This window comes from Brachyistius frenatus, unplaced genomic scaffold, assembly GCF_029030835.1.
Source record: "Brachyistius frenatus isolate BFR_SWC_R1_liver_20210118 unplaced genomic scaffold, ASM2903083v1 Contig_10, whole genome shotgun sequence".
Taxonomy (NCBI): domain Eukaryota; kingdom Metazoa; phylum Chordata; class Actinopteri; family Embiotocidae; genus Brachyistius; species Brachyistius frenatus.
This window is the reverse complement of record NW_027210609.1, coordinates 3,498,323-3,522,329: the sequence shown is the minus strand read 5'-3', so window position 1 is coordinate 3,522,329 and position 24,007 is coordinate 3,498,323. Positions and strand designations below refer to the sequence as shown.

The 24,007-nt window shown below is 39.9% G+C and overlaps 2 protein-coding genes and 1 long non-coding RNA gene across 3 annotated transcripts in view; 2 read left to right on the top strand and 1 right to left on the bottom strand.

Moving 5' to 3' along the window:
* Positions 1–165: 165 nt before the first annotated feature.
* LOC138616545 (leucine-rich repeat-containing protein 3-like) lies at positions 166–7,716 on the top strand. Its single transcript, XM_069690920.1, has 2 exons — positions 166–1,349; positions 3,587–7,716. The coding sequence occupies exon 2, from the start codon at positions 3,654–3,656 to the stop codon at positions 4,503–4,505; it is 852 nt and encodes a 283-aa protein (XP_069547021.1). The 5' UTR covers positions 166–1,349; positions 3,587–3,653; the 3' UTR covers positions 4,506–7,716.
* A 487-nt stretch (positions 7,717–8,203) lies between these two features.
* The window catches only part of col2a1b (collagen, type II, alpha 1b), a 49,378-nt gene continuing 33,574 nt past the window's right edge, over positions 8,204–24,007 (bottom strand). Inside the window, exons 37-54 of the mRNA XM_069690919.1 lie at positions 23,691–23,744; positions 23,263–23,316; positions 21,454–21,561; positions 21,057–21,110; positions 20,843–20,896; positions 20,023–20,184; positions 18,750–18,857; positions 14,264–14,371; positions 13,926–13,979; positions 13,223–13,330; positions 12,593–12,646; positions 12,371–12,478; positions 12,231–12,284; positions 12,019–12,126; positions 10,998–11,286; positions 10,539–10,726; positions 9,743–9,985; positions 8,204–9,486 (exon numbers count right to left, since the gene is read on the bottom strand). Of these exons, the coding sequence (XP_069547020.1) occupies positions 9,340–9,486; positions 9,743–9,985; positions 10,539–10,726; positions 10,998–11,286; positions 12,019–12,126; positions 12,231–12,284; positions 12,371–12,478; positions 12,593–12,646; positions 13,223–13,330; positions 13,926–13,979; positions 14,264–14,371; positions 18,750–18,857; positions 20,023–20,184; positions 20,843–20,896; positions 21,057–21,110; positions 21,454–21,561; positions 23,263–23,316; positions 23,691–23,744 (2,055 nt within the window). The 3' untranslated portion in view covers positions 8,204–9,339. The remainder of the gene's footprint in view (positions 9,487–9,742; positions 9,986–10,538; positions 10,727–10,997; positions 11,287–12,018; positions 12,127–12,230; positions 12,285–12,370; positions 12,479–12,592; positions 12,647–13,222; positions 13,331–13,925; positions 13,980–14,263; positions 14,372–18,749; positions 18,858–20,022; positions 20,185–20,842; positions 20,897–21,056; positions 21,111–21,453; positions 21,562–23,262; positions 23,317–23,690; positions 23,745–24,007) is intronic.
* On the top strand, positions 20,104–23,960 carry LOC138616546 (uncharacterized). Its single transcript, XR_011310597.1, has 3 exons — positions 20,104–20,193; positions 23,265–23,364; positions 23,693–23,960. It is a non-coding gene; the product is annotated as an uncharacterized lncRNA (long non-coding RNA).

The following is a 24,007-nucleotide window of genomic DNA, read 5'->3' as shown; positions in this document are numbered from 1 at the left end:
GTCTGAAAAAAACCCCAAAAAAACTCAGCTCGTCTACAGCCCCATCGCTGCGTGGCAAACATGAAGACAATCGCCTGTCAAGGGCAAAACATTTGCAAAAATTTTGCTGTGAAGCGGGACTGGGAACACACACACACAAAAAAGCATTATTTTTGCAGGCTGCTGTATTATATTTGTCAGGAGTGGAAATGACAGAGGCTGATGGAAGCAGGACAGGCTGAGGAGGCAACAGAGGGATATGAGGTGCCATCATTGCAGTCAGACCTGTCCTTTTCCCCCGGAGGGCTCTATTGCACGGGCAGATATTCTTGCTGCTCGTGGTATAAAATCAAAGGCAGAGCAGGGCACTTATAGTGAACCCCCATGAATAACATTTTACACACATGCACTGTGTGTGCTGTTTTGTGTTACCGTCCGACTGTGTTAACATGCTCTTGTTGTTTTACATGGACGTTTAAATGCATGAGTCTCAGGATTGCCCCATGTCATGCCTCTCCTGTAAATCGATGCGTTTGTTTCTGTGTCCAAGTCCATCTTCATTTTCTTCTTGATATACAGTGAGTCCCTGTACATTGGTTTTGAAGTCTCATTCTACTTGACCTCCAATACTAAGCGTGGACAAAACATAAGTGATTAAATGAGGTGCATCTATTCTTTTTTCATTTTTTTTTTCCTTTCAGCTGTATCAGTGGCACTCTTGTTTATCGAACTGTGACATTAGCAAATAATCTTTTTCTTCACAGTCTCACACCTTCTCCAAGCCCTGAGCTTCCCCGGTGACACATCCGCCGCATACAAACTGTGATAATATTGCTTCTAAAATATCTCAGCACCTGTGTACTTGCCTGGGATTCAATCACATTTTGCGGGAGGAATGATTGTAATAATCTAATTATAGGTAATTAAGTTTGTAGCTCTTGGAGGTAAGCAGTGTCTTCTCAGAAATCCCAGCCTGATGCCATCTACAGTGCAGGGCGAGAAGAGGTGACGATGGCACACCTTCCGTGTTTGTTTTTGTCTCCTACACGCTCACACACACTCACACTGGGAGAGGGAGGGAGAGAAAGAGCGAGAGAGAGAGAGCGTTTGCCCCACATCTTTATTGCTGTAACTACCCTCCTCTGCTCAGACAGTCAGTGATGGAGCTGTCTGCGGGCGACAAACCACGGACACAGCTGATTCTCTTCACATATTTTTGTTCAGAATTGTTTCGACATTGAAGAAGAAAAGATGATGATGATGATGATGTCCAGTCAGCCGTCGGGAAAAACCCGAGGAAAAACTACACCCGGAGTCTGAAAAAAGACATCCTCATCGGGCTTAACTTTACAAGAGACCGTTTTTTTTAGGTAAGTTATTTTACCAGTAGTTTATATAATTTTATGTCGGCACCAAAATGTAATGATTATATTGTTAATGACCACATGGTTGCTGCGGACTGATTTGTTCCTTGATTTCTAGTTTTAATTTGCATAAACTTCAGCCCGTACCGGGTGAGCTTTCACAAACTTAATCTTTTATTATTCAGAAGTTGCTAAAAGAAGCAGAAGATTGACGTATTTCCTGGCTTGGAACAAACAGAAAAAGGCTGTTATCTGGTTATCCTTATACCTTCGGATACTCCTGTTGACCTGTTTCACCCAGATTAATGTAATTTGTTGTCTAAATGAAATTTCGTCCGAAATTGAATGACTTCAGTGCAGGTTAATCTTATAAAATCAGAGATGAACTCAGAGAGCAGGTTTTTTTTTTTTCTTTTTTTTTTTTAAAGTTGTTTACCCTTTGTCCTTAAAAAAAATACAAAACTAGGGAGGAATAGGCCAATGGAAAAACGAATATTAATTAGAGTCAGCAATCACCAGCTGTAACCACAGAGCCAGCTGTATTTGCTTTGGGAGTCTCTCCGTGCCTGTCTTTCAACCTTTCCCAGTCCCATTCTTATTCTTATTCATGCAGCAGATGATTATTTCTGTTAATTGGGGATTTGCATGCATCTACATTCAGAGTGGTAATAACGGACAGTTAATAAGTGGTGGACTAAATCCTCACCTCAGTTTATTGGAATAATAATAATAATGAACTTTATTTATATAGCACTTTTTAAAACAGAACTACAAAGTGTGTTACAAGAAAAAAAAAAAAAAAAAAAGAAGAAGCACAAGACACACCAGGCAACTTAATGATGTACATTACTGTTAATCAGTCACTTTTAGGCTTATCAACCAAATCTAGGTGACTCTTGGTCTGAGGTCAAAGCCTTCAGTATATGCTGTCTATACAGGAGAATGGAGACACATGACAGCTTTTATTCTATTTGTGAAACCAGGGAGAGAGCAGAAAGTGCTTGACATTTCAGAGATTAGTCTTTTAATCAAATTCAAAGAGTGATTTCTGTCTTGGAACAAGAACATCATACAGCCACATATCTGTCTCAGCAAAAACAATAAACCATCCTGAAAACACTTGATTGGATTGTCTGAACAACCTGCTATAACACCATTTACATAGATAATTTTTTTTTTTAAAAAGCCAGAGAAGCAGATGAGACGCAGCGGCTCTAAAATAACTTAACACACATAGCACATGTAATGTATTCTCCAGTGGTTTTGCTGACCAGTCTAACCAGATTGCTTTTTTGTTTAACTTTTGCCTTCTAACTGCAGGGAGTAGCAAGCAGATGCTAACACCCAGACCACTGTTGGGTGATTTTTTTTTTCCCCCTCAGCTATGTCACTTATTCACACGGTGGGACTCAGACAGGATTGATGTTCTCACTGTTAATAGTGTAGCAGGCAGCGCGTGGGTGATCGATCCCACCCTTTTCTAACTTCCATCCCCACAATGCACAGCCCCCCTACCTCATTCTTGGGATATGATTAAGGGGCATTGGCATCATGGGAAAATAAATAGAGGGATAAATGAGATGAACATGTATTGATGAGTGTAATATGATGCTTGTCTTCTGGTCCTGAAATTGGGCCGCAGGAAGGACACAACAGGAAAGGGGCGGGAGGAGTTCAGATAATCATGTCTAATGATTTATGTCCTTTTAATGCAGAAATACAAGAGGGGTTTTTGACCTTCTTAGATTTCTTAAACGATCATTACAGCTGCTAAGACTGTGATTCATGATGGAGTCACTGCAACAAAATGTGCAGAAGCCTCTTCTAAAAGTCCAGTTTCATTTCCAAGTTATTGACAAACAGCACCACCAAATCAAAATGAATTACTGAGGCAATGAGGAGGTGTTTTTTCCTGCACAGAAATTGTCCTCTTACATGTTATGGTAAATTTCTACTACAGCGCCTCTCCATACAGGAGTGTTTTTATTCGATAAACTGCCTTCAGCTCATTTTATTGTTTATCTCTTTACCCACTGACCTTTTTTTTCTCCCTCCTGCTCCTAAACATCATAATCTCCCCTGTGAGCGTATATTTTGATTGCATGTGTTTGAAGAGAGAGAGAAAGAGAGAGAGAGAAAGAGAGAGAGAGAGAGAGAGAGAGAGAGAGAGAGAGAGAGAGAGAGAGAGAGAGAGAGACAGAGTCATCTTTTCCAGACTGACCCTGTTTCTCTCAATCTGCCAGGTTCTCCTGGTGCGACCGTGTGTGTCAGATTGGGACCTGGTGTGGTTCAGGAGGGTATGGTGAGGCGATGTGCACAGGCTGGTGTGAGGAAAGATGTACCAGCGTCAGTGGAGGAAGAGGCAAAGGACTGGATCTTCGTTCATGGCTGTGCGTGTCGCTTTTGTTCTCGACCCTGTGGGGTCAAGCGTCCCCGCAGTGCCCGGACAGCTGCCACTGTACCTGGGACACGGCCACGGTGGTGTGCTCGGACGGCGGGCTGCGGGAAGTCCCAGAGGGGATCCCACCAGAAACGGTCATCCTCCACCTGGAGCGTAACTACATCCGGAACATCCCAGAGAGTACCTTCACTAACCTGGTCCACCTGCGGGACCTGTACCTGTCCCACAACCGCATCGACTCCCTTGCCTCGGGAGCCCTCCGCCAGCTGGGCCCCGAGCTGCGTCTGCTGGACCTTTCACATAACCAGCTGAGGCAGGTCAACAGGGAGGAGTTTGGCCCTACTCGTGCAAAGACACGCCTCTACCACAATCCCTGGCACTGTGACTGCGACCTCCAGGAACTGATGGAGACTCTGAACCTGGAGCCTGAGACGGTCAATGGGATCATTTGTGAGAGCTCTGTGCGGGGGGTTGGCGAGGGGAGCAGGTGGGAGGACCCGGGGTCACAGGGTGAGCACGCCGGTCAGCCGCTGGTCAAACTGTTGGATTCTGGGGTGAATTTCTGCAGCCTGCAGAGGAAGACCACTGATGTAGCCATGCTGGTGACTATGTTTGTGTGGTTCTTTATGGTCATTGTGTATGTAGTGTACTACGTGAGGCAGAACCAAGCCGAGGCCCGCAGACATTTGGAGTATCTGAAGAGTTTACCCAGCCCGCGTAAGACCCCCACAGAAACAGACACTCTAAGCACCGGTTTCTGAACTATCGCTCAGCTGTAATTTAAATGGATTAATCAAATCCCATTTATCACAGAGCGTGGCTTCAAAATACTGTGTGGAGTTACCGTAAACCAAAAGTGGAGGACCCAGACACAGAGGAAATTAACATTTTACATCTGTGTGATTACTGAGCCACTCGTGTTTTTATCGGTTTTTTTTCCGATCACATTTTTCTCAGTTTAATGAAAAATAAGGCGATCTGTTTACTCATCCTATCATCTGCACTGAAAGAAACGATAACTGAAAAATAAAAGAGCGTAATAGAAGGTGAAACGAGAACATGTAAAAAAAGAAAGACATTCTTTGAACTTAATAACCCTCTATCTGCTTTTGTAGTCCCTCTTTTTGTTTCTTCTTCCACCATACTGTGCTTTCATTTAGCTCTCATTAGGAGTCTTTGACCAAGTGACCCTTAATGAACACTTGAAAGCCACTAATCAGCTGCAGTGTGTTTATCAGGTCATAAAGGAGAGTGTGCAAACGCTCATGTGTTTCTAATTGCTGGTTTCATTTGTGTGTGTGTGTGTGCGTGTGTGTGTGTGTGTGCGCGCGCGCACATGTGGTACTTTTGTTCATTGTTACGGCCATTTTTGCTTTGATAACATTGATTTTGCACATACTATTTAAGCCTGTCCCAATACACGATCACTAAGCCAGTTTTCCCTTTGCCAGGATCTGCTGATCTAAATTTACTCCCAGGAAGCCATTAGAGCTGAAGGTTAACTATTTTATCACCGAGCTGCAGCTTTCAACTCTGAAATATGTGGACAGTTTACGGCTGTCATTGATTGGTACAGAGAAATTTCATCCAAATTCAGAAGCGGATTATTGTTATTAGCCATTTATCCAGAGAGAAGCTGTTAGGTAATCTTTCAAATCCTGCTTTTTCGGTCTTCCCATTTTCCACATAGGCTCTATCATAATTCTTTCTTCTTTTTTTTCAAGGCACTGTGAAAATATGCAAAACACTGATAATAAATGGAATGATTTTCTCAGAACATTTCATGCCTATAATATTAACATTGATACCGATACTGACATGCACACTGTTAGTGCACTGAATATCCAGCTCAGCAATATGAAACTCAACCTGACTGGATTAACAGCCATGTCAAACCTCTGGAGCATTCTTTGAGGGGGATTGAGGGTTTATGGTGTGATTAGATATGTGACATTCTTCACGGTTACAGTATAAACTTTCAATTTGTTTGTCGACAACATAAACGTGTGTTTAGGACAGTGGTTCCGAACAGGGTCTAGAATTATTATTAGTGCTAAACAAATATTAAAAATACACAAAATTCTGTTCATATTTTTCAGAGTTTCCATCCCTTCAAGTTAAAAGGCACAACTAGGATTTTTAAAACGCAAAATAAGAAAAAAAAAAAAAAAAAAAAAAAAATCCCTCTTTGGTTTAGCAGAAATAGGCCATAATGCAACTAATCACAGGGGGTCAGAAGTAGGGAGTCATAAACCAAAAAATTGGGAGCCACTTGTGTTCGAGGATCTTTTCAGCCATGCTAGCAGCATGGCTTTAATGTCCGCCTGGCCATCTGTAGGTCAACAATGATCTCATGCATTGTAATGAAATTGGTACAAACATTCATGTTCTCCTCTGGGTGAGTTTGGGGGGGGGGATCCCTAAATTTGCATCTAGCACCTATAATCTGGTCAAAAATATGAATTCTTTTATGAATCATTTTGGACAGAGTACCTGACACGACATGCTGATTGTCAAACGTTATTAGCATGTGAGCACATTTACCTGATTAACATCAGCATGTTCGCACTAGTCACCGTGAGCATGTTGACGTCAGCGTTTAGTGCAAAGCACCTGCTGTACTGAAGCAACGTGCAGCCTCACCGAGCTGCTAGCATGGCTCGACTTCTTCATGTAGGCTATCTTTGAATATGTTAATGAATTTGAGTGTAGAAACTTCTAAGTGTTCATGATATATATAAAAATATGACTGTGTCCCATTTTATCCAACAAATGGGTTGGCAATGCTGAGGATGAGGAGCTGAGACTCAGATCGATGTTCTGTGTACTGTAATGTGCTAAATGTGGTGTGCGTACTTTGTGATCTACAGAGAGAAACGGGATCAAGTTTGTATTGTTCACCTGCTGTGAATTAGAACTAGAGTCAGTTTGACTACACTGATGTTGATATTGTTATGGTCCATGTGAAATCTGGTCTCGGCCGGTGAAACCCGCGGGTTAAAAGAAGATGAGAATAAAACGGTTGATAAACTGTTGGTGGGTAAAGTCGGGAAGCACTGTTGCTGTGATTTTACATGCTCAGAATATTTCCTGAATATTAGCTGTTTGTCACAAGTCATACATCTAATGTCGACGTGCCAGTTTCCACAATCCATCGCCACCATTAATATAGTCTCTACCCCCTTTGGCTGACTACCCGAAACTTAAGAACCAAACATATCCTCTGTGTGTTTTTTTTTCCTGCGGGTATCTTCTTTGTATTAGTAATATTGGTAATGTCCCAGTGATTTTTTTTTTCTTTCTTGTTTGTTTACCAAAAGAATATTCAAACAAGGATAAAGTTATAGATCGGAAACCGGTACATCTAATAATGGAGGACTTATCTGAAGTGATTTCAAGAAAAAAAAAAAAGCAAATATATAAAAAATAAAAGAAACGTAGTTCTATTTTGTTCATAGGAATGCTTCTATGTTTTATTGCTACTGTAGGTTGAAAAAGGGTAAGAAGATGAATAGAAGCAATATAAGTACAGGAAGACATTATCAATTCACAGAATGAGTTCATCACTATTGGTAGAGTTTCCCATTTCTTCTTTACCATGCAGTAAAACTAAAGGAAATGATTGGAAAACTATTTTACACATATAAGTACACAATATAAATGTTCACCACCTCCTTCTTCAGGGTTTTCATGTTTTATTCCTTTAAATCATCATCATCATCAATCAAAGCAAAATCTAAATAACGCCGCGTCCATCCATCTCTCCGCTGCCTTTCCTTGAAATCTGGGCTGTTTCTCCCCCTGGAAATATATCTGGATATCGCCACAACAAATAAATGTGGAAGCCGTGCACAGCAAAATGTTTAGGTGTTACTTATATTTTCAAAGGGAAAAAAAAAGAGAAAGCTGCCCCGGATATTTCAACATGAGGGAGAACCAAACAGAATGTGAATAAAAAGCAACTTCAGCCTGTTACTTGGTTTTGTCTTTTATTTCCAATTTACATTAATTAAAACGTAACAAAAACAAGTCATGATCATAATAATATTATAATAATGCTATTATTATTAATAATAGTACTATTATTAATAATAAGAAAATATACACAACCTCACACAAATTAACCCTCTGCGCTGGCTGTAGAAGCAACGAACAGCAACGAAGTCAAACACACCCTAAATCTCTTTGACTGTGTGTGTGTGTGTGTGTGTGTGTGTGTGTGTTTGTGTAAGTGTGTACGGCGGGGCAGAGGGTGCGCGCTGTGTGAGGGGACTGATGGGAGGAAGTAGAGAGGGATTGGGTGGGGTCAACGCTCACAGCAAATGGGGGAGGGCCGGGGGGGGGGAGAGATTGGGCTTTCGCGACCAAACTTCTCAGTCATGTTGATATTTGTTTAAAATATGGGGTTTGTAAATAAAGATTCAGGGCTAAAAGGCTGTAGTTTGATGTGTTAAGATGATTTTGTGTGTGTGTGTGTGTGTGTGTGTGTGTGTGTGTGTGTGTGTGTGTGTGTGTGTGTGTGAGGTAGCTTTAAAATACCAAAACAAATGTTCGGAAAATAAAAATAAAAAAATAATAAAAATAAAAAAAGATTTGTTCCAATTTAGACATGCCTTGATAAAAAAAAAAAAAAAAAATAATAATAATAAAAAAAATCATTAGGGGCATTTTTTGTTTATGTACGAGGGGTGGGTGGGTGGGGGAGGGGTGGGTGGAGCAGGGACATTTATCACCCTGAAATCCAGAACAACAGGGTGAAATGCTCTCTAAGAAACTGTATATATATGTATACACACATATACATATATATACATATGTACAAGTCACTACATATGAGTATCCGGTTGTTAAAAAATACAAACTGTTTTACAACAATAGCACCATTGACTTTATTATAATACACAGTAATTTTTGATACACACTGTGGTGGTAGAAACAGGAACACCTGCAATTTCTTGGCAGCTAGATTTTTGGTTTCAAAGAGATATGTATTCTTTAGTGGATATGGCACAGGAGGGATGGGATGATTAGAAAAGAGGAGGAAGTACGAGAGGAAGGTGATGGATAAGGTTTTAAATATGTGTAAGTGGGCTTTTTATTACTCGGCAACAAACTCAGTCCTCCAACACCTGGGGCCCAAACCTAAACAATAAATAAATAACACCGACACATTGTTCTCTCTTTCGTTCCCTGCTATGTTTCTGTATTCTCCTCATACTTCCTCCTTCTTGAATGGATATGTAGTAGGTGGTGGCGGGGGGTTGCTGTTCACAAAGGGTGAAGTGAAGGCTTACTGGGAGTACAGGGTGTCCGGAGGGAGGGAGGTGGCGAGCTGACTGGAGGCAATGCTGAATGAATCACAAATGACAGCTGCTGGTGCCATTCAGTGCAGATATCCTACGGAGTTCGACTTGGAAAAGCACTTTTTACTCAGAAAAAAGTCCCATTTAAAAAAAAGTGTCTTGATTTTTCGTTTTCTCTCTTTCTCTCCTCCTTTATCTGAAGCGTGCTGCTCTTTCATTTTATTTACTTTTTTTTTTTTTTTTTCAAATTTCCACTTCTTCTTTTTCCTTCTCTTCTTCAATTCCTCGTTCTTTACAAGAAGCAGACCGACCCGATGTCAACTCCGAACTCCTGGTCTGCTCCACCAATATCCATGGGGGCAATGTCCACAATGGGCAGACGAGAGGTCTTCTGCGATCTGTATTCGATCACTGTCTTGCCCCACTGTCCCGTGTGTTTCTGTGGAGAAGGATAAAGAGCACAACGTCTGTTAAATGACCTATGACTTCTCCAAAACTGAATGATACCATCTTGGTTAATGAACACCAGAGACTAAAAGACACAGTGCTTAACGTCTGTCATCAACAGGAGGATTTGTGAGCTCTAGTGTTTTGTGAACACGTTTTTATGTCCCTCATTTGTGTTTTATTACTCATTTTACGTGTTTAAATGTGTGAGTAATGTATGCATGTGTCAGCTAGGTTGCCAGTCTCACCGTGCAGCCGTCTTCCATCACGCTGTAGGTAAAGCGGCTGTTGCCCTCGGCTTTGATCTCCACGTCGTTGGAGCCCCGCAGCAGCACGGCCTTCTTCAGGTTGCCTGTTGAGGCGTCCATGTAGGCCATGCTGTTCTTGCAGTGGTAGGTGAGGTTCTGAGAAGACTCGGTGGACAGCAGTCTCAAGAAAGTCATCTGAATGGCGGCGGTGTTGGGCGCCAGGTTGTCGTCACCATAGCTGAACTACAAAGGACGGCAGGAAAGGAGGGGAAAGTCAGAATAACAACTTGTTACACGAGAAAAGGTCACTTATGTTGGTTTTGACTGTTTTATTTTAAGACATACTGTGTGACATTGTTTAAACTATTTAAATGTTAAATGGTCTCCACTTATATAGAGACTTTTTACATTAGCAGTCTACAAAGCGCTTTGCAATTTAGGCCTCCCATTCACACACACACTTACACACTTATGGTGACAGAGCTGCCATACAAGGTGCTCGCCTGCCATCGGGAGCAACTTGAGGTTCAGTGTCTTGTTCAAGAACAACCCACTCTACTATCTGAGACACAGCGGTGCCGAGATGGCATGTAGTTTGGTTTATATAGGAATATGACATTTCATACATGTTGATAGAGGGCTTTGCTCTGAGCATCAGTAAGTCACACATATTCACATCCTACTAATATCAAGAGTCAATCCATTATTCAACTACTAATAGCACTGGAGTGAATATTTCACTGGCACGGAAAGTAAAAAAAAAAATAAAAAAATAGAAAGGTAGTGCAAAACTTACGTGGAATCCTCCATTCATTGTCTCTCCGAACCAGACATGTTTGCGGTCCTTGCTCTTGCTGGACCACCAGTTCTTGCGAGGGATGCTGGAAGGCTTGGGGTACACGCAGGACTCCCCTGTCTCCATGTTGCAGAAGACCTTGATTGCATCGATGGTGCAGCCCTGATTGGGATCAATCCAGTACTCTCCTACAGCCAGGAAAAAAACAAAACAAACACGTCAGCTTCCAGGATGATACATCATCCTTGGCTGCATAAGAAGCAGATAATCTTTGAAAATGTATTGTGTAATGTTTTGGCATTTTGTGTTATTCTAATCGCTCAAAAATAGACTGTCTCAGAATTGAAAAAGGCAAAACAAACTATATTTAACCCAAATATTGACTTGAGCTGCCAACATGACACCTGTCTGCTTCATCCCCTCACCCCAATCTAACCAATTCCTCTCGGTGTCACTCACCGCTCTTCCAGTCGGGATGGCAGAGCTTCAGGTCTCTGCAGGTGCGAGCAGGGTTCTTCTTGGATCCCTCCGGGCTGCGGATGTTCTCAATCTGGTTGTTGAGAGACTTGAGTGTGGCGTCGACCTCGACGTCATGCTGACGGAGGTTTCCGGAAGCCTGGTCGGCCCTCATGTACCTGAGAGGATCAGGGGACTTCTCAATCTGACCCAGACCAGCGAAGGCAGACATATCAATGCCAGGGCCGGGAGGGCCGGGAGGACCTGGGGGTCCAGAGTTTCCAGGAGGACCCTGAGAGAAAAAGAAGAAAGATGGAAGGGTCATATGCATTTTTCTGTCTAGCAAACATTACACTTCATATTTCGAACTAATGGTGGATTAGTCTTCCTTTCTCTGTCAGACAAGACATGTCCCTCCTCGTCTTCCACAATGGATGCAGGAAAACTGTTCTCTCATCTGTTCTCTCAGTTTTCTTGTCTAAGAATTCACTCTTAGTTTCAACAATGCATCTGTTGCCAAACAAATATTTAGTTGCTTTAAAACCCCTTTTTTATTTCGCATTTACAGATTTTCTTCTACCTGTTTTTAAGTCCATCAGCTGCTGTTTATTTTAAAAAGCTTTAGCCAAGTTAGCCTGTATTTCTGTTTTTTTTTTTTTCCAGCTTGTTTATCAATTCTTTCTCAAAATGTTTAATTGTTGCCCTTCACACCATGTTACCTGACCTGCATAACAACATAACTTGGTCTGGTATGCATGTTGCATAAATCTTGCACGGTCAGTCTCTTGCTATTTCAAGGACTTTCAAGATGGATCTTTTCCAATTCTAAGGGTGTTTTAGCCATGAGCACATAACATACATATGTGGTTTTGTGCACAATGTAGCTGTAGCTAACTGTTATGAAGAATAAAAACATTATTTGAGATACGTGAAAGCACAAATTCACTGGCTAAAAATCGATTTTTAGCCTGTTATAATTTTTAGAGGAAGATTCATTTAACAGGTATTGAAAGAAGGTACTCACAGCTGGACCGGTCTCTCCACTGCGACCTCGAGGTCCAGGGGGTCCAATGGGTCCTGGCAGACCATTTGAACCGTCCTTTCCAGCAGGGCCAACAGGTCCAGGGGGTCCCTACATACACAGATGGAGATGTAAGCTCTGAAGATACTGCATTTGAAGAAAATTATGATTTTATTTTTATTGCAGTTGAGAATTTTGACTGTGTTTGTACTCACTCGTTGTCCAGAAGGTCCAGCAGGTCCAGTAGCACCCTGGTCTCCAGATTGACCCTAAAAAAAAAGGGGAAGTAAAGTAACAACAAGGTCAGGAGGCAGGTCTGGAGGCAGAGATATTTACAGTCAGTCAGCATGCTTACCGGAGGTCCGGGGAGACCCTGCAGACCAGTGAAGCCTCTGTGTCCCTTCTGTCCCCTCTCACCTCCCTCTCCAGCCTCACCCTTGTCGCCACGAGGTCCTTGGGGTCCCTGAGAACAAGTGGACAACATCCTCACTCATCTTTGTTGGCCTGGTAAAGTGTGTGAATTTCAAAGCTTAATGTCATTTTTGCAGGCCAAAATGGATTTCAAAAAGAGACATACAGGCATTCCTCTGGCTCCAGCAGGTCCTGAAGGTCCAGCAGGTCCTTGTGCACCCTGAAAAACACAAACAAAAAAAAACAAAGGTGGTGATGCACAGAAGGACCACTGTGCTTTTGCAAGATTTTGTGTTTAAAGTTTTGGTATCATTAATATTTGTTGTTCAAATGTTCTTATTAATTGATGTATTTTTTTCCTTTTTAAACAGAGATTTCGCATTTCACCCTCACCTAAACTGCAAGTCAGTGTGTGTATATACTATACGACCCCAGTGTAACCTATTGTCATTATTTTACCACAAGAATTGCTCAACAATGTGCTCGTTATCAGATCTGCCTGCATTTAAAGGCACTTTTAAGAAGCAAATCATGTTGAAAGAGTAGATAACCTTTGCTAAAATACACTGAGTAAATGTTATGTAAATGAGAAAAGCAAGCAGACATTAATTTTTCTCTCAGACCACGGGTCAGTCAGGGATGAAACACTTGAGACATCCTCCTCTGCAGTACTTGTCAATATGCAAATTTTCAGCAGGCTAAAATCCACCTAATATAAATCTTAGAATGCCAAACAAACCTAACTTCTACTGCATGTAGAAAATGACATTTTCCTTGTGTCGGATTAACTACTCACAGACTCTCCTCTGTCTCCCTGTTTGCCGGTGGGACCCACGGGGCCAGAAGCACCAGGAGCACCTGGAGCGCCAGGAGCACCAACAGGACCAGTGTTACCACGATCACCCTGCAGCAAAGAAAACAGAACAGTCACAACAGGAAGATAACACGGGACCTCTGCTGTCTACCTAAATAGAAATGCTGTGGCATTAACCAGCTATATATAGACGTCTTATACACTGTATACACATTGAATTAAAATTCAATGAAACTACTATAGTCCAACAGCAAAGACTCTTGATCTCTAAAAAGATTCTAAAAAAGCAGTAGAATTGGTTATTTGTGGCAACCGGATAAGAAAAACATGACTGAACATGACTCCACTTGTAAATAGTTGCATTTTCACCAATTTACAGACAGTTTTCAAACAGTTCTAGCGAAGTGTTTACTGGATCAATAAAATGTATTGCAACAGGCCAGAAAACCTCCATCTTTCAGGTTTACATTGATTTAATCAGAGGTGCTGGTGTTGTTGGGCAATCAGAGGACCATAACATTGAACATGAATTCAATCATGACACTAATACGACAATGATTTCACCTCTTCCAAATCATCACTACGTATATCTAAAGACTGGCTGGTAAGGGCTGTTAACAGAGCAGGCTGAATAATTTATTATCACAGCAGAGGATTTGAACCGGTGTTTTTTTATGTTTCTCACCTTTATTCCAGCAGAACCATCTCTACCAGGAGGTCCATCAGATCCGGAGTTGCCCTGTCAGATAACAGAACAGCATCAAGGGTCAATGGTTACCACCAAGCCAGATGTCCTCTGAATATACATTAGCTGCACAATAGACCCTGCTCGAACAAAACGCATTGATAATACGGTATAAACACAATGCAAACGTAGACATGACGCAAGTAGCGGTGCATTTTAATGGACTGGGGCTGCTGTTTCAATCATGGGACGGAAACAGTTGAGAGCCACTAGACCTGAAACAATGTGTCAGGTGTGAATCTAAACACACTCATACTGTTTGTTGGCCATTCTCTGACCTCTCTGCCAGGCTCTCCAGAAGGTCCAGTGAGTCCAGGTGGTCCAACAGGTCCAGGGGGTCCACGGTCTCCAGCACCACCAGGTCCTCCCTGCTTTCCGGGCTCACCCTGAAAGGAGAGAAGATAACTGATTATTAGAGTGAATGGTAAGACATCATGAATTAGCCACTGACACTAATCATCCCGTGATTCACTGCTACTCACCTCTGGGATTATATATTTACTCTAATATCCCAGTGAATGACAGGACACAGATATGGTTTAACTACTCTGCTATTTAAAAATAGATACTGTATGCAGGTACAGTAAATCCTCAGGTGGAGATGAGGATATTATCTCAATATTGTTTATTCAGCCAGATTCTGTGGTGCATTCCTTCCCACTTTCCTGTTAAAGGGGAGTTTTCCTTCCAGCTATTGCTCATGTGGGAATTGTTGAATAGTTGTGTTTCTCCCTATAATTTTGTTCAAAGTTCTGTTATAAGGATTTAAGTTCCCTAAGATGACTGGTGTTGTGATTTGGTGCTACAGAAAAAAACTGAACTGAATTCTCTAAAACCATCAGTAACACTTGCTTAGGAGACCTGACAGGACAGCTTAAAAAATGTATGTCTAAATCCATTTTAGAAGTATTCTCAAATGAAAAACAACTAAATTGATGTCAAAACACTTCTTTGTCATTGCACAGCCTGTCTACATCTTAAAAGCTCAGCTTTTACTGCAAAACAAAAATTTTAAAACAACCACTGAAAGGAAAGGAGACACACAGTTGCCCAAACTGTTAACAACTTTTAAAACTAGATATTTTAAATACAATATTAACAATAATTTTTATTTGTAGGGTGCTTTTTTAAAATTCATTTCTAAAGTCACAAGATTCACAAAACACACAACAAATGTAAATTAAATAATTGCAGTATAAAATGACATACCATGTCAGCAAGGGGTAGTTAATCAAATAAATAAAAGGGGATAAATACAAATCCAGTAAAATGAGGAAAGGCTCTCAAATAACAGTATAGGATAAAAGAGAGGATTTGAAAGAGGTCACTGACTCTAATGACCTGATTTCCTTGGACAGCTTGTTTGATATCTCCAGGGCTCTTGACTGTCGATGCTCTGTCACCTCTAGTTTTCAGGTGCACCTCAGGAACAGATAAAAGTACTCTGCCCGAGGATGTCAGGCTACGTACAGGCTTGTATGTGACTCAAAGATCAGATGGCAAGGAGAGAGGCCCTGAACAGCTTCAACAATCAACAGTAAGATCTTAAAATCAATTCCAAAACATATAGAGAGTCTAAAACAGGTGAGATGTAGTCACTTCTCTTGGTTCTTGTTGAAAGCCTAGCAGCTGAGTTCTCTACAGTCTGGCTGTTGCAATAGTCAAGGTGTGAGGAGATAAAAGCATATAAAATGGTTTCTGTGTTTTTGAAAGATACATTTGTATAAAATCAATCATATTTTTGAAGTTCTTCAAAGACGGCAAAAACCTGACTCCATAAACTTAAAGATGTTCAGCTCCAAATCAAACCAAATGCTGAGATTCTTTGCAACAGGCTTAATGTGTTTTGACAGGGAAACGGCATTAGGCAGGATTTGTTTTGCCATGTGCTGGGAACAAATTACAATGATATCTGTTATGCTGCAGAAAGTTTTGTGACATGCAGTTTTTAACACCACATAGCCAGTCATGTAGCTAAGATTGTCACGATCATTCCATTTTGGTTGAAGATTAAATGCCACACAAATAATTATGATTGACAGTTTAATAGATAGTGGCATAAAATTAACAGAAAAAGACTAAGTATAAGCCTAATCATAATTTAATAATACACATACACCTTATTGATGTCTCTTCCTCATATAAGAAGATATATCTACAGGTTTTCCAACTAAATCCATGATGCTAATGTGAATAGATCATTTAATTACGGTTGAATATTAGAAGTTAAGCACCCCGAGATAAATAGTTGGTGGCGCCACTCGTGCCATTAAAACCACAGCAGAAGAGGGCACCGCAAAGAGATGAAGCCAGTAAAACTTTAAACAGTGGAAGATGATGTGGAAATATTGATGGAAATATGACATTTCTGTTAGTTTCCTTCAACTCATAGAGCTAAATGGAATTGGTTCTAACGATAATTAAAAAATGATTACTGTCAGCTCAAATAATTAAAAATGTATTACATAATTGGGAGATTATGTAATAATTGTGAGAGGCCTACACGTAGTGGACTCAGCATGCCAGGATCAGATGGTCTAATGGGCAGCTACAACTATGTGTCATCAGCATATCAATGAAAATAAACGTATACTCTAGAGGAAGAATGTACAGAGAAAATACGATGGGTTTCAAAACTGACCCTTGAGGAACACCATACTTGACTGGAGAAAGTAATGACGTGGCAGAGTTCCAGAAAAATAAATAAAGCTAATTTGGATTCTCATCATCTGTAATTGAATGGCGTATTATTTTATTAATTTAGAAACTGGACAGCATTTTAATCCCAGTCATTTCTTGTAATGTGATGTTTTGGCCACCATGCCCATACCAAAAGGCTGATAGACTATTCAATTATATAAAATGCCTGTAATACAATACTTTTGTAACAGCTGAGCCTGTAAATCTCCTCAAATTCATTTGGAAACCAGTTTTGGGCAGTAGTTTTCAGAATGTTTACAAAACATTAGTTTGAAAATCAGTAGCAATGACCAGCTGCAGCCCGGTGAATTGTAGGAAGGGTTCAACCAGTTTATAAAACTAATTCACCCTCAGCCAAGCCAGATGACCTGAAAAATGTTGGATGACCGAGCTTTATCCTCACACAGTGCTTTATATTGTGTTTGAACAAAAAGTACATTTCTGGACACACTGGACTCACAGAATACACATAAAATAAAATATCAATCCAGAAATACTGTAATTGGTTATTTAAAAGAGACTAAGCTTGAAGAAAACTATGAATAAATAAAAATATAACACAAACTGTACCTGCAGTTCAATCTCACTTTCGTTATTAAAAGCATATTCTCATCTTGAAACATTGCTGGGTGAGTTTGGCGTCACTACTGATTTCTTGGCATCCCTTTCATGCATACCGATGAATAATTAATGTTAAGGACATGCCCACTGAGATGTTGTAAGTAGGGGACATGGCTCATGTCACATATCAAATCATGTGAGATGTAAGCAGGGGAGCCTTCTTGTTGCACGTCATACTGTACATCAAATAGAATCACAAGGAGAAAAGCCCTGCTTCATCTGAGACGGGATCTGAATGTGATCTAATGAGGACACAGCAGAATGAGGCTGTTTCTCAATCTTAAAAATTAGTCCTGGAAATTGAGAAACAACCTGACAGTCCAGAGCTTGTCTGCAGGTTTTCACATTCACTTGTACTCCATGACAAAACATTAGGCATTGTGCACTTAAGGTGGATTCATGAATATTTATTTAGTTAAAAGTCAATTTTGTTATTAGAGGTTTCTTGATTCCTGTTGTTCTGGGTTTTGTACCCTCATGGTTGAAATGCACTTATTGTAAGTCGCTTTGGATAAAAGCGTCAGCTAAATGAAATGTAACATAATGTAATGTAACTGACATTTGCAGCAGTAAAAGGGAAACCTTTCATGTTGACTTACTACAGACACTTGATTGACAACAATTTGGACAATGGATTCATCTTTCCTCAAGCCAAAAAGCCAAAGATGTGCTGTTTCCAGCTTCTCAACTGGAAGAATTGCCAGTTTTTTTCTGTTTTTAATCTTTTATACCACATAAATATATTATTGTATCTGGATGCAACCAACAGTCATTTTTATCGGCAGTTAATCTGACAGTTATTTTCTTGATTAATCAGTTCATCATTCGATCCATAAAATGTAAGAGAAAGTTAAAAGTATTAGAGCCAGTAGAGCTCAACACACTGCACCTTAAGAAAAGACAAGTAAATAGACATGCATGTATTTTCTTTGGCTGCAATGCACTGATTCTTCGGCCGAAATTGAAAGAGACCCATCATCCCAATTTCCAAAAACACAAGGTGCTATCTGAAATGTCTTGTTTTGTCTGATCAATGGTGCAAAACCCAAAGATTATTGTTGAATAAACAAATGAAATATCTGTGGGTGACAAAAAAAACCTCTCAAATCCACCCAATGAAGAAGATGGAAACAGGAGAAATTACTTCAGTGATGCACAAATTATCAGAAGAGTTGCTGATTAATTTTCTGTCCCTTGACTAATCAATTAATTGATATTAGTATATTCTTCAGCTCTGTGACTGATAAAATTGAATACATATTTACAAAACAAGCAATTTAAATATGTCACTTCGAGCTCCTGGAAAAAGGGACCGACATATTCTAGTTTTTTTTCTGCCATGTATTGACTAAATAATAAACTGAAATAAACAGTTGGCAGATTCATCAATAATAACAATTTGCATGTTTATTGACTTAACTAAGTGAACATTATGTTACTTACAGAGGGTCCAGGCAGACCAGGGAAACCTCTTTCACCACGCTGTCCAGGTAGACCAACAATACCGCGCTGACCAGCCAATCCTTGAGGACCTGAAGGACCTAGGGGTCCCTGAAAAGAAAAAAAAATAGATAAATTAGTCATTTAAGAAGTGGTACCAAGACATGAAAAGAGGTGAGTAATGATTTAGACATTTTAAAGTTTAACAATAAACTTCTCAACGAGCTTAAAAATATCTTTGACAGTTCTGTAGGTAAATTTTTTATTGTGTATAGGCAGACATAGATGGTAATACCAGTAGAAGTGCCATAACTGAATATATATGCAACATAAATAACTCACAGTCTGTATTACCTAAACAAAAATATGTCAGACTGACGAGGGATTATATGCAAGATCTTGGCCAAGAGCAGGGACTTCTGTATTATTTTAATTTTTTTTATTGCTGTGAAGTTGCCAATTAAAGAAATCTTGTATTTTAGTGAAATTTATTTCTGTCCTATTATTTCTTCTGTTTCTGTCATGTTTCTATTCTCTTGAAATGACCTGTGATTTATGTCTTCTGTCACTTCCCGGGATTTCATTCCCAGTTGCGGTTGCACATTTCAGCATCAATTTCTCCTTCACCTCTGTGGTCAACTTCATCCTCAACACCCCATGTTCACAATAAACACCTGACTTGGTGACACCTGAGACACAATGTTCATTGAAAAAAAATCTTGATTTATGTGTTGTTACAAGGTTCAAGATTTAATATGTGACAGCAGCTATCTCCACGCTGGAGTAGGCTATCATCTGTAATACAGTATGTCATAATCATGATAGGACTTGTCATGTTTTTATAATGTGTGTGTGTGTGTGCAGCGCTGAGTGTAGGCAAGGTAAAAGCCTGGGTCCTGTCATCACCCCGTCACTGGATTGTGCTGCCCTGTGGTGTCATATGTCTTGGTCTGCTATTACTGTCAGTGATGGACACTGACAGCTCTGCGCATTAATGGAGAGAGTGTCCATTACTGGTGAAATTGGTTCTTTGGGTTGACAGAGCTACATACAATTTGACATTGGCATCTATGTCTGCCTATACACAATAAACAAACACATTTAATCATTTTCTTCTTTCTACAATGGCTTTTTAAAACAGCAAAATTTGGTGCATGTGGTTGTCAGAGGAACTGCAGTGGTATTTCAAGCATAGCAATGTCAAGAAGTATATTCTGTAAAAGCCACTGTCTTGAGGGTCACATGGGGGAGTATGAATAAAGAATGACAGACTTACAGGAGGACCATCCTCTCCAGCATCTCCCTTCTCACCAGGAGTTCCAGCAGGACCACGGAGTCCAGCGTCACCCTGTCTGCCTGGGGGTCCACCATCTCCCCTCACACCCTTGGGTCCATCTTTACCAGGAGAGCCTGCAGGACCAGCAGCTCCGGGGTTACCCTGAGAAGTGTAAGGTGTATGACATAACAGGCATGAAATAAAACCACAAGCAGGAGATACCATTACATTATTATACATCTACGTACAATATACAACATTTCAAGCACCTACATACAGTGCATTACAGATAATTTGTATTACTTTAATTATCCCCTGGGCATCTTAAACTAACTTCCAAAAACACATACCGTATCCAGCAGTCTTACAGCATCACACTTCTTTCTCACAAAATATCGCACCTACTTTTAGCAAATGTAACATTATTCGAAAAACAATCTCCTACTGTGTCAGACATACTGTTTTGAAAGTGAGTAGGTGCTGTAAAAGCAAGAGAAAGTGTTTTACAGGTGCAAATTAAAAGGCTTCTTGTGTGACAAGTCAGGTGGCATTTACAAAAACATTATTGCATCCTGTATCTGCACCTTGATCTTCCTTTTGAAACATAAATCATATTTATTGTTCTTCTTTTTTTCCATACTTGGGGTGATATATGATTTTTCTTTCAGTTTCCCATATTTCCCAATATAATTTGTTATCAGTGTCATATATTTGTTTTTTTTGGTAACAGCACTATTGGTGTATTTTAACATATTCCTATGAACTTAGATGGATGGATGAAGGCTGTAGGGTTAAGTTATCAGAAGGACACTGAACTTACATTGGGGCCGGGGGGTCCGACTCGGCCAGCAGCTCCAGGGAAACCAGTGGCACCCTAACAGAGAAAGATTTGTTGAGGCAAAGCCCCCAAAAAATTACACAAAACATCGGTTTCTAAATGTGCTAACATTATAAAACAGAAGTAAAAAAAAACAAAGACTCAAAAGGAAAACAATTTGCTAAAGATAAAAAGTGTTGAACAAAAGGTCACTTACAGGAGGTCCCTGAGCACCACGGGCACCTTTAGGTCCATAAACACCTGTAGGACCCTGGGAGAGAAAACATTCTGTTGAGAATTACTGTCAAACATTTGTTTTATGTGTTGTTTGCCTCAGCAAGTTTTTATTCTGCCTGCTGTGGCACAATCACTGAGACGGACGGCTCTCCCTTCCTGCTGATTTGTGGATGCATAACATTTTCTCTTCTCGTAGGAAAGACTGACCGTGTCTATCTCGCTGTTGTGTAATGTTTCTAATTATTAAAATAACAACTTCCCAAGGCTGCAAACATCCACTGTTTTGGTATAAGCCCTGAATATCTAGGTTTATACAAAGCTAAAAACATGATGACTGGTGTAGCGGGAGAGCAAAAAAAGCATATAGTGATACTCACTGCAGGTCCTGGGGCACCGGATGGTCCTTGGGGTCCAGGGGCACCAGCGTCACCCTTCTGTCCACTTTCTCCCTGCTCTCCCTTGATTCCAGGCTGACCATCTGAACCCTGAAAGAAATGGATAGAAACAATAATGAAATATATCAGGCACTAAATTAACACATACTTGTTTTTGTGATTGAGCTACTTGTTAAAAATCGAGAATGGCTGCTAATTCATTCCCTAAGATCAATTTGATTGAAGGCAATGCCACCAATTTCAAACAGTACATAAAGGTCTGTTTACTTGTCAAGGTTAATGACACTCAGCCTATGGAAACATTGTGTAATGTTTTCTTTGGCTTTACAACAGAAATCATAAAACCTGTGGTACAAAGTCTAGGCGGGGGTGAGGTGGTGGGGGGTGATCTAATGAAAAGATGCTGCTAAGTTGAAATGCTGGAGGAATGGCAGGAGCCAGAATAGGTTTACAGACTATAAGTCAGGATATCTTTTCCTCTTCTGATTTTATTGCCTTTGTCAGCCTCTTAAATTTGTGTATAAGCAATACTTAATTGCTGGAGTACCCTTAAAGTATAAAAAATAAAAACACAAATGTATACTTTACATCCCAACACAATCAGGTCGCTGATTTAATGGCTGTTCTCTACAGGGACTGCTGCTTCACCACATTCAGTATTTACCATTATTGTGTAATTGTCACGAGGCCATATTGGCTGGTTCTACAAAGACTTTCACAGCAAGTGGTATTTACTTTTGAAGTAATATACTTAATGTGGCATCCGTGTCTGCTTTCAGTCTTTGTTGTGATAAGATGAGATGTTACAGTCTGTAAACTGTGAACCGAAAATTATTTAGATGCTTTGTTGTGTTATTCACCCTGACACAAATACAATAATTAATTAAAGTGAAACCTAGACAAAACAAACTTTACAAAGATAAATTGTGTTGTCACAAATATATTAATTAAATCCATTTGGAAGTATGCAGCTTATTACAAACATTTAGTTTATATGTTTACAGTCTTTGGGAGGAGCTAAACAGGTGAGTGATGCAAAGACTTCTGACAGTCTAAACACTGATCTCATCCCACGGAATAACACACTGAAGGAACAAGACAGGTGTCAAAAAAAAAAAAGAATTCACAAGTACTTCCACATAAAACCAACTGTGAAAAAGCTGTGTTGTTTGTGTCTGTCATGTGGCAGCTCATGACTCTTTTTAATAAAGAAAAAACATTTTCTATTTAAATTGGATTCTCGTTATCACCTGACTAAACGCAAGATGAGGTTTTAAATCTTTTGTTTGAAATGTAGAGAATTAAATAAACATTTTGATGGCAGCTTGATTTGAGTTTTAACCTGATGATGTCTGCTGTGCTTCAATCCAACAATCAAAGTCCCTGTCCAATCAGAAATGTATTTTGGTAAATGTTGCTTCTCTTCGATGTTTGAGCTTCATTGTACACAATGATGTAATGGTGAAAAGTTTGACACGAGAAGACTGTTTTTAAATCAGAGCTCACCTGAAATTGGAGTTTAAAAACTAAAACTAGTTTTGAGGTCAATCAATAGGCAAAGTACACATGTGTGATGTGGAAAGTTGAAGCATGTGTAATACTCATATCCAATGGTTGAAATGTTTTAAATGAAAAAAGATCGTACATTTTCTCAGTCTTTTTATGATTATTAATGATGAAAGAAGTCTAGAAGTCTGTGGCACCGGAATCATGTTCCTCAGATTTCTGACGAGCTACAGTAAGAGATAGTCATAGTGCTGTTTTGCTGTTGATGTTGTTTTTTTTACTTACAGGGGGTCCAGCAAAACCAGCAGGTCCAGGAGGTCCAGTCTCTCCCCTGTCACCCTGAAAGATGAAGCAAGAAAAGCAACTGAAACTCTGAGCTAAGATCAAGTGAGATAAATGGGTGATCTGTTCAAAAATAAAGACCTTTCAAACATCAACACAGATGGTCTGTTTTAAAACTAGCATCCCTAATTTTTTTTAAATTATTGTCTCTACAGAAAATCTGACTTTTGAATAGCATTAAATTATTGAATACCTCAAGAACCCTCCTTAAAATTAACGCAGGGTAAGGTGGAGAATTACTTATCTATATGGGTCTTTTTACACTATGAAGTACTATACATGCACTAAAATCTTAATTTGGTATGTACTTGCTAAAACAATTGCATATCACTTCTATAGTGAACTGATATTGGATAAACTGTGACACTTACAGGAGCACCACGGGTACCAGGAGCACCAGAGGGACCAGAGGGACCAGATTCACCCTACAAGAAAACACAGGAACACAATGAGTGACACTCATCAAGCAATAAACAGCTGGTTTAGATTAGCAGCCTGTGACAGACATGGCCTTCATGCCCCAAACTCCTAAAACATAAACCGTGTAAAAAATGTTTTTTTTAAATTATACAAATCATTAAGATTTTTCCAGAGAAAATCACAATCACAAGAGATTTACAGCATTAGAGTACTGGCAAAAAAAAAAAAAAAAAATCATTCTTATTGGGCCAACAGTTCTGGACTATGA